The sequence below is a fragment of the Opisthocomus hoazin genome, chromosome W (genome assembly GCF_030867145.1).
Source record: "Opisthocomus hoazin isolate bOpiHoa1 chromosome W, bOpiHoa1.hap1, whole genome shotgun sequence".
Lineage (NCBI taxonomy): Eukaryota > Metazoa > Chordata > Aves > Opisthocomiformes > Opisthocomidae > Opisthocomus > Opisthocomus hoazin.
Window position 1 is genome coordinate 18,743,869 of NC_134453.1, and position 16,048 is coordinate 18,759,916.

Sequence of the window (16,048 nt, forward strand, 5' to 3'; positions counted from 1 at the left end):
ATTCGCACCAGCCTGAACATGTTGGAGATCCGTGACCATAGTAAGGGAAGTAAGTTATTTTTTCAACCTCAAAGTAATTTTCTCTTCTCTAAGAAAAGCTTTCTATCCATTCAGTAGCCCTGATAATGTGTAAGAAAAATTACATTGAAACCCACTTCTGTTTATTAACAGTGAGTTGTTTTACATTTCTTACGTGCTGTTGTTTTAATTTGTTTGTTTCCACAGGCTACATTTAGATTCTGTTTACAGCAATAAAGAGAATATTACATTTGATCTAGAGTTCTGTCTTAATTCACAGGATGAGATGCGAACAGAAGCTCGTCGAAAAAATCTCCTCATTCTAATTTTCCATTATTTAATGGAGGAGGGGTATGTTTTTTTGAAATAATAGTGCTCTACATTTGTGGGTTTGTGTGTGTCTGGCCTCCTGTAAGGTTGTCCTTCAGTCCTCTGTTGCGTGGATGGGTAGCATGGCCCTTTGGTTTGCTGTGAGAAAGAGGTAAACTACTATTACGTATCTTGGCAGTTTGCTTTTCTAATTTGTTTCAGTTTCTGGAACAAAAATGTCTTGTATAATTTAAAAATACTTCAGAGCAATCAGAAAAGGGTTTTTAGATAGAGTTTATACTTTTATAATAGAGTTGTGGACAGGTTAAAAATACCATATACTTACTAATGCTATTGTTTGCTTTTTCTCTCAAAAATCAGAGTAAGGTAATGACTCCCAGTTTTTTGATCTTTGTTTTTTTGACATTACCAGGTGTGTCGATGCTGCAAATGCTCTGGAACAAGAGATGAAATTAAGTTTACGTGGCTTTGAAGTTTGTGACAACATTGATCTTGAGACAATTTTGATGGAAAATGAAAGCTATTACTTTGTAAAGTTTCAGAAGTACCCCAAAATTACCAAAACGCTCCTGGACACTGGTATGTGGTGGTTTTCCAAAAAGAAAGCTTTTGTTTCTCAAAGCCTAAAATGTGCATTTGTCTGATATACTCACAGCACTTCTCATTTATGTCAGCGTTTAATGTTGGAACACTCTTACAGTTAGAGAGCTATGGTTCTTGCACGTAGGACATAATAATTGAGAGATGGAGCTTGGAGCCCTTCTGCTCTTCCCTCTCTATGTAGAGGAACAAACAGGATATTTTTATCTTTTCAAAACTGCTTTGATATTGGGAAATGCCATGTAAGCACAAAGTATTGTGGAACAGATACACTCACATGGAGAGAAGATAGTAAGTCTGTTTGATTTTTGCATTTAATTTTTAAATTACAATAAATCACTTAAGTGAAACACTGTATCTTAGCTCATCCAAGCTAGTGCTTAAAAGTTTATCACCACTAGTCTGATTAACCATTTATTCTGCACGTTTTCATATACTAAAGGTCATGTGCCAAACAAGTAATAGGTTTATTTTCTTCAAAAGACTTAAAGCCTGAGGTATAAATGAATGATACAGAATAAGGCAAACCAAAATATGAGTATTCTGTTATGACCCTGAGAGCATGATGGTTTTGTACTTGAGCACAAAATGCAGCTTATAGAAGCCGTAAGAACAACTATGTAAGAGTCAGTTATGAAGAGCTTGGATGGTATAGAAAACACCAACATCTCTACCTGTTTGTCTTGTAAGAAAAATATAATCATCAGAGAAGAGGATGATTGGCCAGGGAACATCTCTGAGCAGTTGTCATTCTTTCATATGGGTGCCAGCAACTTTGAAATTGCAGCTAAATGAAACATTATATCAATATAGTAAAATTACCTGTATAGGTGAAATGATTTTGAAAGGTACTAAAGCTACTAGTCATCATTACATTCATGGTGATGTAGAAGATCAGTACTAGCTGGAAGCAAACATTATGAGGAGATGTACGGCTAGAACCTATTCATTGGTGTTAATACAAAGAGGAGCAGCCTTGCAGGACAAAACCAAAGGGATTTGTCATGAATCAAGAAAGAAAATGTTTTACAAAGCATTTATCACATCATACTTATTCTTAGTCAAACTGAGTGGTAGCCAAGGCCACATCCATGAACTTAGATCCACATGAACAATTCCCAAAAAGCCAGTAAATCTCTTAGATGCGTACAAGCTCTCAGTAACCATTTTTTGGGCAGTAAAGCTACTCAGACATGGGGCACTCTGCCATTATGCGAGCCCAGAATTGCGATCATGCCGGCAGGGATGTATCATCCTTTTTTCCTGAAGCCTAAGCAACCTCCCTCCTGCATGTGTGTCTCCTGAGAAGCTGCTGCCTGGTAGTTTGTGACCTGCCTTAAATTGTGTCCATGGTCAGATTGTGGTATACACAGGCCAAACAACATGATTACTGCAGTGGTCCTTCCTCCTAAATTCTTTGTAATGCTCTCAGCAAGTCCTACAGAACCAATGTGGCAGCACGCCACAATAAGTTACGGCAGTCACAAAGCAAGCAAAAGCAAGCAGAAGCAGAAGCACTTTAATGGTTAATCATAACATTTTTATATCCCTTTGTCCCCCACCCCCAGAGTCTCATTGGTGAGGGTCTTTTGGCATGTAGCTCCTTTGTTCTTCTGATTGGCCATCATGTGTCCCTTCACACGACCTTCACGCTTATCGAAGAGTTGGATTTTCCCATCCTGTTTCTTCATTCCTTTCCTCCTGTTTTTCAACCACAGGTGCACAAAATAATTAGCTCATAGATATGGCTCTATTCCATTAAGACAGTCAAGGCCACCCGCAGCCTTTTTTTTGTAAAAATTCTTTTTACAAAATATACCATGTGCAATAATATATCCACAACAGTGCTTACAGACTAAACATATAGACACCTGTGGCCTAGTGAGGCCTGATACACAACTCCTTACAGTCTCAAACAAATCACTTCCCATCAAACAGTGTGATGTTTAGTAGAACTGAAGTCTAAGAAATTTCCAACCTTAAAGTAAGAAAATTCTCATTCATTTCAATCCCTGTCTAGTTTTTAATTTATGGTAAACATTTAAAATAGTTTTGCTCTTGCTGCCGCTTTAGCAAAAAGCAATAGGGTCGTTTTAGCCTTCATTATGGTATGTTTTTCAAATTGTGCTGGCATGTTCCTAGTTGCTATGGTAATCAACGCTGTGTAAATCAATAAAAATAAATAGCATGTGGTATCTGTTTCACAACACAATCTAATTTAATTTGGAAACAGTTATGGAAGTCTCTACTTAGTATCATAAATATGATTCATCTTAATTTGCTGTTAATGGAAAGGGAAAGTATAATCTACTCTATATAAATAATTTTTTTAATTGTATTAAATCAAATTTTCCCCTCGGATATAAGCACATAATTTTTCTTCATTCTCTAGGGACTGCCTGTTTTTATTGGAGAGCAGATTTTATCCCAAGTACTTGCATTGAGGATATGATATTTTCTGCAGAACAATTAGTCTCTGGAACACAAAGCCACAAAATATTACTAAGGCAAATGGAAGGATTCATAGAAGATTTGGAAGATTTGATTAATTAAATGAAATTAATTTAGTGAGTGCTTTAGGGCATAGACTAATTACCGACTATCTTTTGATAGATGCCTAGGGGAAAATTTTCCTCCTGTTACAGAGCTCCTCGCACCTTTTCTTGCAGCATATGACATCTCGCATAGTGTGGAGTAAATAGCAATTTTTCACTGTTACTTACAGGTAATAGCATAAGTAATAGGTGCAGCCAGAAAGTTACTGAGCATCAAGTTTAAAACAAACAAAAGTATTTTCACATTGCACACGATTAAACTGTGAAACTCATTACTGCAGAATAAGCACGTTTAGAAAAGAGATAAGAGCAATTCACTGAAGAATGAATGTCAAAAGGTGTTTGAACTCCAAGGCTAAGACTTAATTGTAATTATCAAAGTCCTTCGGTTGCAGATTTCAGTGGATGTAAATATGAACCAACATGTCACTCCTATTTCTTATGCTTTCTTATAAACATCCAATACTTGCCAGCATCAGAGACAAAGTATTAGGCTCGGTGAACCTTAGTATCATGATAGCTCTTCATACATTAACTAACAGAAAACAGATCGGAGAAACAGATCTGCTCAGCATATAGATTTGGCAGATTGCTGTATATGCTTTCCTCTTGGGAGGTCCCTAGTACGCAGGGCTAAATAACAGTTTGTATCACTTGAGAGCACTCGTATTTTAGAACTGAGTTGATTCTGTTCTTTTGCCAGAGGTCATCATCTCAGTGCAGAAGTTGTTTTACTAACAGGAGGCAATGTGTGTTGCAGGACATATATCTCCATAATCCAAACGTGAAGTGGGATGATGTTATTGGACTGGATGCAGCTAAGAGGCTAGTGAAAGAAGCAGTTGTTTATCCCATAAGGGTAAGGCACTAAATAGTCTTGAGAAAACCAGTGTTGGGCTCGTTAGCATTTTCCTTGTAATTACAGTGATGTTTTGGACTTGTCACTATTGCTGTGCTTTTGTTGGCAGTTCATGTTAGAACTAGTCCTGTTGCTGTTTCATCTGACAATGGCGTACACATTCTCCTATAGGAAAATGGCCTTTCAATATTAAAATTATGTGTTGGGTCTTATTCTGTGGCACCTTTGACAATGTAAGAGGTGCTGGATTTGGCCTATATTAATCCAATGGAAAATGACTTATAGAAGAGAATATCAAACTAATCACATATGAAGAATTCACTTAATGGTAAACACAGGTTTTTTTCTCACTACTCAGATTATATATATTGCATTGTTTTGGAGGGTTTTTATCCCCCTCTCTTCAAATCTCTTCAATTCCTTGAATACGATAGGAGCAGTGGGGGTAGGGGTTAGAATTCCTTGCATTTTGTTATACATGATGTATTTTTAATCCCTGAATTACTTTTCGGTTTCCTCAGTACCCCCAGCTGTTTACAGGCATTCTGTCTCCTTGGAAAGGATTATTGCTGTACGGACCACCAGGTATGAAAAGCTTTATACCGTATCTGTTTGTTTATCACTACTTCTGTTTTTGTCCCACAGATAAATCATTGATGCTAATTAGATGAAATGCGTTGATAAAGAACATGTTCTGTAATGCGGGATAAAAGGAGACAAGGGTGGATGATTACGTCTGTCTCTCACACTCAAACCTGTCCATTTGCCTTTCTCACAACCCTTGACTATTTCTACACTTGAATCTTCCGAAAGACAGTACTTGCACTAACCATGCAGAGGAGTGAGAACTTGTGTTATATACAATCATAGAATCATAGAATGGTAAGGGTTGAAAAGGACCTCAAAGATCATCTGGTTCCAACCCCCTTGCCATGAGCAGGGACATCTTCCACCAGACCAGGTTGCTCAGAGCTCCATCCAACCTGGCCTTGAACACTGCCAGGGAGGGGGCAGCCACAGCTTCTCTGGGCAACCTGGGCCAGGGCCTCACCACCCTCATGGGGAAGAATTGCTTCCTAATATCTGATCTAAATCTGCCCTCTTTTAGTTTAGAGCTGTTCCCCCTCATCCTATCACTACACACCCTTGTGAAAAGCCCCTCTCCATCCTTCCTGTCGGTCCCTTCAGGCACTGGCAGGCTGCTCTAAGGTCTCCCCGGAGCCTTCTCTTCTCCAGGCTGAACAGCCCCAACTCCCTCAGCCTGTCCTCGTAGGAGAGGTACTCCAGCCCTCTGATCATCTTTGTGGCCCTCCTCTGGACCTGCTCCAACACATCCATGTCCTTCTTCTGTTGGGGGCTCCAGAGCTGGATGCCAGACTCCAGGTGGGGTCTCACGAGAGCGGAGTAAAGGGGCAGAATCACCTCCCTCGACCTGCTGGCCACGCTTCTCTTGATGCAGCCCAGGACACGGTTGGCTTTCTGGGCTGCAAGCGCACATTGCTGGCTCATGTTGAGCTTCTCATCCAGCAGTACCCCCAAGTCTTTCTCCTCAAGGCTGCTCTCAAGCCACTCTCCGCCCAGCCTGTACTTGTGCTTGGGATTGCCCTGACCCATGTGCAGGAGCTTGCACTTGGCCTTGTTGAACTTCATGCGGTTCTGGTTTTACTCAGCTTGGGCCATATTAATCAAGTTTGGCTTGACGCGATCTTACAAAATGTGAATATATCTGGCATGGACTCACCTTCTTAAGGAAAATGTCCTTTCTTTCTTCTGCATTTGGGGGTCGTTTTGGAAATGTGGTGGAAGCTTTGCCCACTGCTGTGCTAGCTGGGTGTTTTCCATGTCAGCATAGCTTCACTGCTCCCTCTGCTCCACCTTGGCACAAGCCTGGAGAAGAGAAGGCTCTGGTGAGACCTGATTGCGGCCTTCCAGTACTTAAAGGGGGCTCATAAGAAAGATGGGGACAGGCTTTTTAGTAGAGCCTGTTGCGATAGGACAAGGGGTAATGGTTTTAAACTAAAAGAGGCGAAATTCAGACCAGATCTAAGGAAGAAATTGTTCACGCTGAGGGTGGTGAAACCCTGGCCCAGGTTGCCCAGAGAGGTGGGAGATGCCCCATCCCTGGAAACATTCCAGGCCATGTTGGACAGGGCTGTGAGCAACCTGCTCTGGTTGAAGATGTCCCTGCTCACTGCAGGGGGGTTGGTCCAGATGGCCTTCAAAGGTCCCTTCCCACCCAAAGTATCCTATGATTCCATGACTTTTTCTATTGTACTGTTTTTATCTGTCCAATGGTAGGATGAGGGGAATTATTCAAACAATTGCATCGTATTCTTTAGAGAGTGAATTTCTTCATCGCTGTTATTTGCAGGTACTGGAAAAAAGTTGCTTGCTAAGGCTGTTGCCACGGAATGCAGTACAACCTTTTTCAACATATCAGCACCCACCATTGTCAGCAAATTGAGGGGTGATTCAGAAAAACTTGTCCGGGTAAGAATTATTACCTTATTCGTTCTACTTGAACAAACCTCAGGTTCCCACTTAAAGAACTGGAGTTTAACACAGAACTGGAAAGTGAGTATTCCTCTCATACTCATAATCTTTCCTGTCTTGGACAAAACACATGACTGTGTTCGTATCTAGCTCTTGAAACAGGAATAACATCACTTCTGCAGAAGTCTCACAATGGTTTCTTGCTGTGGAATTTTAATTCTGTAATGTAAGATGAAGCAGATGTCCTGAAGGCATCAAAGATTTTTGACTCGCTGAATAAGAGTCAGGCAAGTAGAGTTCTGAACTAAAATATTGTTTAGTATTTGCTAATACTTGCTTATATTTGCTTAGTGACCCCTTCAAAGCACTTCATATCCTTTCTGCGAGGGTTGGATCCTAGGTTCCTGACAAAATGTTATTTAGATTCCCAAATTCCCTACTATTCTTAGTCTTCAGGGAGCAGAATTGGCAAATAATTCCCTTGTCACAAAGATATTGCAGTCAAACACAGATGTGATGTTGTTTTAAGGAAGGTAGTTTGTAGTGGCTGGAGAGCTGCATGGAGGACAAGGACGTTGGGGTTCTGGTCAACAGCTGCCTGAACATGAGTCAGCAGTGTTCCCAGGTGGCCAAGAAGGCCAACAGCATCCTGGCTTGTATCAGGAGTAGTGTGGCCAGCAGGAGTAGGGAGGTGATTATGGCACTGGTGAGGCCACACCTCGAGTACTGTAGTCAGTTTTGGGCCCCTCACTACAAGAAGGACATTGAGGTGCTGGAGCATGTCCAGAGAAGGGCAATGAGGCTGGTGAAGGGTCTGGAGGACAAGTTTTGGGAGGAGCAGCTGAGGGAGCTGGAATTGTTTAGTCTGGAGAAGAGGAGGCTGAAGGGAGACCTTATTGCTCTTTACAACTACCTGAAAGGAGGGTGTAGTGAGAGGCAGGTGTTGGTCTCTTCTCCCAGGTAACTAGCGATAGGACGAGAGGAAATGGCCTCAAGTTGCGTCAGGGGAGGTTTAGATTGGATATTAGGAAAAATTTCTTTACTGAAAGAGCAGTCAGGCATTGGAACAGGTTGCCCAGGCAGTGGTGGAGTCCCCATCCCTGGAGGTGCTCAAAACACGTGTAGATGTGGCACTTCAGGACATGGTTTAGTAAGCCTGGTGGTGTTGGGTGGATGGTTGGACTTGATGATCTTAGAGGTCTTTTCCAACATCAATGATTCAATGATTCTATGATTTTTGCATGTAGCAAGTAGCATGCATGGCTCAACAGTGGCACAAAAAAATTCAGGGATCCAGGTGCAGCACCCTTGCCCTAAGATGCCCATCCTACTCTCTCCATAATGCCCACCACTTCAGTCTAAGAAATCCACAAGGACTTAGCTTCCCTTTACGCTCATCTCTTAGGCTACGCTTTGGATAGATACAGAGCTCTTGAAAATGAATAACTGTAACAGATTGCACTTGGCAAATGGCATTACAAGCATTGTTGATCTCTCTTGAAATTTCGGCAATGTCTGCAATGTAATTATTCTTCATGTGTCCTTTGTCCTTTAAAATGGCACATTTTTCTCCTGACATTCACCTCCTACATTATTGATCCTCTTGACATCTGTCTCAGTGGCTTCCTAGAAGTTTCCCTTCTGGCAAGAGTAGCGATGGCACAGTCTGGTTTTTGACACCACAATCCAAAAGGGGTTTTGTTAACGTGCTGCAGCATTTGCAATGATACCGCATTTGTGGCATTTCACCCTTAGTCGAGTTTTTGGCAGAATCCAGAAATGAAATAAGACTGGGGACTGGGACAGCTCTAAGAAGTGTGTTGCGTGAATTTATATCCTAAAATGACACGAGGCTGGTGCAGGAGTTTTCTGAAGTTGCGTGAAGTATATGTGGGTTTTGTGGTCGTTTGGAGGAATGTTCACTTATCTTGTTTTCCTCAGTTGACCTGTAATAATTGTCAGATAATAGCTATAAATTATGGGCCAAATTTTGCCTTCATACATATTTTTAAAAGTGCATTAACATCACCGGATTATATATTTTAAAGAGGATTTTAATCTAAGATTACGTAGTTATTTTTACATATCCTTATTAAATATTGACATAGCACCAATGTGTGGATGCCTTTGCGGAAATAAGCCATTAAATGTGAATTGTAGCTCTTACCATCGATGGCCCTGATGTTTTCTCTGGATTTGATCCAGGAGTTTCCAAGAACTCCAAATCTGGGACCAAGGGTTCAAGCTGGTTTGCTGACCAGAATTCTTAGCACTTTGCTTAAGTTCCCCCTTCTCTTTTTGAGGAAGGATCCTTTTCTGCATGGTCTCTGCCCCATTTTTAAGTTCATTTCAATACGGCATATTTTTCTGTTTGCTTTTGATAGAACATTTTGCAAAATATTGAATTCAGTAGTAAGTGCGTCTTCTTGTGGCCACTTGACATTCACTCACAGAAAAATGCCAATAGTTGCCCTGAATAGGTAGGTGTGTTAGTTATTTAATGGCAACTATCACGTTATAAAAATTCTCTTATATAGCTCAATCAGTCAAAGCTTTAGCTGTTTTCCAGTAAATGTCAATAGTGCGTGGAGATTAGTATGAAGAAAAAAATAAAAATAAATGCTTTTTTTGGGTTCAGTAATAGTGAATTCTCCTCACTTTAATGCACTGAAAAGAGTCCATTTAAGTAAGCATTAGAAAGCTTAATTTTAATGCTTAGATGTTAGCTAATGGAGCTTAATCATGCTTTGAACTGGGGCAAAACTGTGATAAGGGATCAGTTGCCGTGAATGACACTGTATAAATGAAGATGATTAATGCACTGAGCAAATAATATTTCTCTGAATCTTGGTAGTGGTGAACATGAAGGAAGTCAGCAGATGAAAACAGAATTACTGGTTGTTGTAGTTTGCCTGTGGCCGGCAACAAAAGCGCCACGCGGCCGCCCCTCCCCCTGCCAGGGTGCAGAGGAGAATGGAAAGAAACAGGCAAAAACTGGTGGGTCGGGATAAGGGCAGTTTAACAGAACAGCAAACGAAGGGAACAGCAACAACAACGATACAGATAAGGAGAATACACAAAACAAAATAGTAGAGCGCAGAACTCTCACCGCCCGCTGCTGCCGCACGCTCCCAAGCCACGAGTGAGTTCCCGCTGCCCAGCTCCCCCCCACCCGGAACTCAGCATGATGGCACGTGGTATGGAATACCCTGCTCTGTTTGGCCAGGTGGTGTCAGCCCGCCCGGCTGTGGCCCTTCCTGGAGTCCGGTGAAAATTAACCCTGTCCTGGCCAAACCCAGGATATTATCCACCCCTTATTCCACACCATCTACGTCATGCCCAGGTCCCCCATTGTCCAGTTGATCACCACCACTTCTCCTGTCTCCAGATATCATTCCCTTAGTCTATGGATCATCACTCTAAAGTGTCCATTGAGTTCATTTAATCCATGACTTTGGGCTCCATCTGTCGTAATGGTCTTCCGTGGCACGAGAGGTGATGTGTGGTGATGGGCAGTCACGTGCTGCATCCGGAGCTCACGGCTGATGTATCTGGTGCGGCCCGTGCCCATGGTCTGCAGGAGATGTCGATCTTGATGAATTTGCTGGGTGCCAGTTGTTGAAAACCAGGTCCAGTCCCATCATTGCTGTGCTCTGCTAGGTTTCATCAAAAAGTCCATCCTTCCTTAGTGTGGGCAATCCTTACTATGCTACTACTGGTATAACATATAACAATTATAACAGTGAGAACGGAGAGTGACAGGGTTATTTAACAATTAACTTTACACAATTTATTTATCGACTATTCTCACCCAAAATGAAATCCCCATGAGGTACACATCGGACTTCCCCATCCTTCCGCATTACCCACCAGGTACACCCAGGTCCTTGAGCAAAAGCAGTCCCGCGGACGGGCTTGCCTTTGCCCGAGGCAAGACTAACCCAGACCGTCTTACCTAACATGTTCCGCATGTGCACTACAGGGACTTTATCCCCTTCTACGGGGCGCTGAGGTTTTGACTGGGCAGGACCAGCCCGGTTGGTGGACCCTCTGGTGTTCACCAACCAGGTGGCCTTTGCTAAATGAGTATCCCAGTTTTTCACAGAATCACAGAATCACAGAATAGTAGGGGTTGGAAGGGACCTCTGTGGGTCATCTAGTCCAAACCCCCTGCCAAAGCAGGGTCACCTACAGAAGGCTGCACAGGATCTTGTCCAGGCGGGTCTTGAATATCTCCAGAGAAGGAGACTCCACAACCTCCCTGGGTAGCCTGTTCCAGTGCTCCGTCACCCTCAGAGAGAAGAAGTTCCTCCTCATGTTCAGACGGAACTTCGTGTGCCTCAGTTTGTGCCCATTGCCCCTTGTCCTGTCACTGGGCACCACTGAAAAGAGCTTGGCCCCATCCTCCTGACACCCACCCTTCAGATATTTGTAGGCATTTATAAGGTCCCCTCGCAGCCTTCTCTTCTTCAGGCTGAACAAGCCCAGTTCCCTCAACCTCTCCTCGTAGGGGAGATGCTCCAGTCCCCTCACCATCCTTGTAGCCCTCCGTTGGACTCTCTCCAGTAGCTCTTCATCCTTCTTGAACTGGGGAGCCCAGAACTGGACACAGTACTCCAGATGAGGCCTCACCAGGGCAGTGTAGAGGGGAAGGAGAACCTCCCTTGTCCTGCTGGCCACACTCTTCTTGATGCACCCCAGGATCCCATTGGCTTTCTTGGCAGCCAGGGCACACTGCTGGCTCATGGTTAACCTGTCATCCACCAGGACACCCAGGTCCCTCTCCGCAGAGCTGCTCTCCAGCAGGTCCACCCCAAGCCTGTACTGGTGCATGAGGTTGTTCCTCCCCAGGTGCAGGACCCTGCACTTGCCCTTGTTGAACCTCATCAGGTTCCTCTCTGCCCAGCTTTCCAGCCTATCCAGGTCATGCTGAATGGCAGCACAGCCTTCTGGTGTATCTACCACACCTCCCAGTTTGGTGTCGTCAGCAAACTTGCTGAGGGTACATTCTAACTCTTCATCCAGGTCGTTGATGAAGAAGTTAAACAAGACTGGGCCCAGTACTGACCCCTGGGGGACACCACTTGTCACCAGCCTCCAACTAGACTCAGCGCCGCTGATGACAACCCTCTGAGTTCTGCCATTCAGCCAGTTCTCTATCCACTTCACCGACCACTCATCCAGCCCACACTTCCTCAGCTTCCCCAGGAGGATATCATGGGAGACTGTGTCGAAAGCCTTGCTGAAGCCTAAGTCGACAACATCCACGGCTCTCCCTTCGTCTACCCAGCCAGTCATGCCATCGTAGAAAGCTATCAGATTGGTCAGGCATGATTTCCCCTTGGTGAATCCATGCTGACTACTCCTGATAACCTTCTTTTCCTCCACTTGCTTCATGATGGCCTCCAGGATAAGCTGCTCCATCACCTTTCCCGGGATGGAGGTGAGGCTGACAGGCCTGTAGTTCCCTGGGTCCTCCTTCTTGACCTTTTTGAAGATTGGAGTGACATTGGCCTTTCTCCAGTCCTCGGGCACCTCTCCTGTCCTCCAGGACCTCTCAAAGATGATGGAGAGTGGCTCAGCAATGACATCCGCCAGCTCCCTCAGCACTCGTGGGTGCATTCCATCGGGGCCCATGGATTTGTGGACGTCCAGATCGCTTAAGCGATCCCTCACACAGTCCTCCTCGACCAAGGGAAAGTCGTTCTCTTTGTAGGCTTCATCTCTTACCTCCGGGGCCTGGGATTCCTGAGGGCCAGTCTTAGCACTGAAGACTGAAGCAAAGAAGGCATTCATTAGATCTGCCTTCTCCGCATCCTCCGTCACCAGGACACCCTCCTCATTAAGCAGCGGCCCCACGTTGTCCCTAGCCTTCCTTTTGCTGCTGATGTAGTTGAAGAAGCCCTTCTTGTTGTTTTTGACATCCCTTGCCAGCTTCAATTCCAGGTGAGCCTTGGCCTTCCTCGTCGCATCCCTGCATGCTCTCACTACGTTTCTGTACTCTTCCCAAGTGGCCTGTCCCTCTTTCCACATTCCATGCACCTTTCTCTTCTGCCTGATCTCCGCTAGAAGCTCCTTGTTTAACCATGCAGGTCTCCTGCCTCCTTTGCTAAATTTCTTTCTCAGGGGGATGCATTGCTCCTGTGCATGGAAGAAGTGTTGTTTAAAAAGCGACCAGCACTCATGGACCCCCCTGCCTTCGAGAGCCCTGGCCCACGGGATTCCTCCCAGTAGCTCCTTGAAGATGGCAAAGTCAGCCCTCCTGAGGTCCAGGGTTTTGATCCTGCTTATCGCCCTGCTTCCTCCACGCAGGATCCTGAACTCGACCATTTCATGGTCACTGCAGCCGAGTCTACCTCCAACCTTCACGTCCTCCACCAGTCCCTCCTTGTTTGTTAACACGAGGTCCAGCAGCGCGCCTTTCCTTGTTGGTTCCTCCACCACTTGCATCAGAAAGTTATCATCGATGCTCTGTAGGAACCTCCTGGATTGCGCCTGCCTAGCTGTATGGTCTTCCCAGCTGATGTCAGGGTGGTTGAAGTCCCCCATGAGAACCAGGGCCTGTGACTGTGAGGCTGCTTGCAGCTGCCTGTAGAAGGCCTCATCAACCTCCTCCTCCTGGTCAGGTGGCCTGTAGTACACACCCACCGTAATGTCACCCGTGTGAGCCTGTCCCTTAATTCTAACCCACAAGCTTTCAACTCCTTCTTCACTTGCCCCCAGGCCAAGCTCAATGCATTCCAGTTGCTCCCTCACATATAGAGCAACTCCCCCACCTCTCCTTGTTGGTCTGTCTTTCCTAAAGAGTCTGTAGCCATCTATGACAGCATGCCAGTCATGCGAGTTGTCCCACCACGTTTCTGTGATGGCGACCAAGTCGTAGCCGTCCTGCTGTATAATGGCTTCCAGCTCCTCCTGTTTATTGCCCATACTACATGCATTGGTGTAAACACACTTGAGCTGGGCTGTCAATCTCACCCCTGGCCTTGGCACTCCAAGCCTAGGCTCATCCCTAGTGAGCTGGGCAGTATCCCCTTCCCCCTTCGAACCTAGTTTAAAGCCCTCTCAATGAGCCGCGCCAGCTCGTGGCCAAGAATTGTTTTCCCCCTTTGTGATAGCTGAGCTCCACTTGTTTTTGAAAGTCCCACCCCCCCATTGCTCTCAAAGTGGGTTTTAGCAGCCCATTGTACCGCTCGATCTTTCCAGAGGCTGGTGCATGGTAGGGGATGCGATACACCCACTCAATACCATGTTCTTTGGTCCAGGTGTCTATGAGTCTATTATGAAAATGAGTCCCGTTGTCAGACTCACTTCTTTCGGGAGTGCCATGTCACCACAGGACTTGTTTTTCAAGGCCCAGGATGGTATTCCAGGTGGTGGCATGGGGCACAGGGTAGGTATCCAGCCATCCAGTGGTGGCCTCCACCATTGTGAGCACATAGCGCTTGCCTTGGCGGGTTTGTGGCAGTGTGATGTAGTCAATCTGCCAAGCCTCCCCGTATTTATATTTTAACCATCGTCCTCCATACCACTGAGGCTTTAGCCGCTTGGCTTGCTTGATTGCAGCGCATGTTTCACATTCATGGATAATCTGTGCAATGGTGTCCATGGTCAAGTCCACCCCTCGGTCACGAGCCCATCTGTATGTCGCGTCTCTTCCTTGGTGGCCCGAGGTGTCATGGGTCCACCCAGCTATAAAGAGTTCACCCTTATGTTGCCAGTCCAGATCCACCTGAGCCACTTCAATCTTGGCAGCCTGATCCACCTGCTGGTTGTTTTGATGTTCCTCAGTGGCCCGACTCTTAGGGACGTGGGCGTCCACGTGATGCACTTTTATAACCAACTGCTCCAGACGGGCAGCAATATCTTGCCACAATGGGGCAGCCCAGATGGGTTTGCCTCTGCGCTGCCAGTTGTTCTTCTTCCATTGCTGCAGCCACCCCCACAAGGCATTGGCCACCATCCAGGAGTCAGTGTAAAGATAGAGCACTGGCCACTTCTCTCGACTGGCAATGTCTAAAGCCAGCTGGATGGCTTTCACCTCTGCAAACTGGTTGGACTCAACTTCTCCCTCGGTGGTTTCCACGACTTGTCGTGTAGGGCTCCATACAGCAGACTTCCACCTCTGCTGCTTCCCCACAATGCAACAGGACCCATCCGTGAACAGGGCATACTGTTTCTCATCTTCTGGCAGCTGGTTATACAGTGGGGCCTCTTCAGCACGTGTCACCTCCTCCTCTGGTGATGCTCCAAAATCTTTGCCTTCTGGCCAGTCCATGATTACCTCCAGAATTCCTGGGCGACTGGGGTTTCCCATTCGGGCGCGCTGGGTGATCAGCGCGACCCACTTACTCCACGTAGCATCGGTGGCATGATGCGCAGAGGGGACCCTCTCTTTGAACATCCAGCCCAGGACCGGCAATCGTGGTGCCAGGAGGAGCTGTGCTTCAGTGCCGACCACTTCTGAAGCAGCTCGAACGCCTTCATATGCTGCCAGAATCTCTTTTTCAGTGGGAGTATAGTGGGCCTCAGATCCTTTGTATCCCCGGCTCCAAAACCCTAGGGGTCGACCTCGAGTCTCCCCTGGTGCTTTCTGCCACAGACTCCAGGTTGGGCCATTCTCCCCGGCTGTGTTATAGAGCACATTTTTAACATCTTGCCCTGACCGGACTGGACCAAGGGCTACGGCATGAACTAGCTCCCGTTTAATCTGTTCAAATGCCTGTCGTTGCTCAGGGCCCCATTCAAAATCATTCTTCTTCTGGGTCACGTGGTACAGAGGACTTACAGTCTGGCTGTAATTTGGGATGTGCATCCTCCAAAACCCCACAACACCCAGGAAGGCCTGTGCTTCCTTTTTGCTGGTTGTTGGAGACATAGCTGCTATTTTGTTGATGACATCCATTGGGATTTGACGGCGCCCATCCTGCCATTTTATCCCCAAAAACTGGATCTCTTGCGCAGGTCCCTTGACTTTACTTCGCTTAATGGCGAAACCGGCTTCCAGGAGGGTCTGAACTATTTTCTCCCCTTTCTCAAAAACTTCCTCCGCTGTGTCACCCCATACAATGATGTCATCGATGTACTGCAGATGTTCTGGAGCTTCACCCTTTTCCAGTGCAGTCTGGATTAGTCCATGGCAAATGGTGGGACTGTGTTTCCACCCCTGGGGCAGTCGATTCCAGGTGTACTG

The 16,048-nt window shown here is 45.6% G+C and overlaps 1 protein-coding gene across 1 annotated transcript in view; it reads left to right on the top strand.

Moving 5' to 3' along the window:
• LOC142365455 (katanin p60 ATPase-containing subunit A-like 2) overlaps nt 1-16,048 on the top strand; it is a 66,646-nt gene that overhangs the window by 1,924 nt on the left and 48,674 nt on the right. The window contains exons 3-10 of the mRNA XM_075446288.1: nt 226-369; nt 761-927; nt 3,091-3,098; nt 4,264-4,362; nt 4,884-4,947; nt 6,734-6,852; nt 8,103-8,152; nt 9,710-9,758. Coding sequence (XP_075302403.1) covers nt 226-369; nt 761-927; nt 3,091-3,098; nt 4,264-4,362; nt 4,884-4,947; nt 6,734-6,852; nt 8,103-8,152; nt 9,710-9,758 — 700 coding nt within the window. The remainder of the gene's footprint in view (nt 1-225; nt 370-760; nt 928-3,090; nt 3,099-4,263; nt 4,363-4,883; nt 4,948-6,733; nt 6,853-8,102; nt 8,153-9,709; nt 9,759-16,048) is intronic.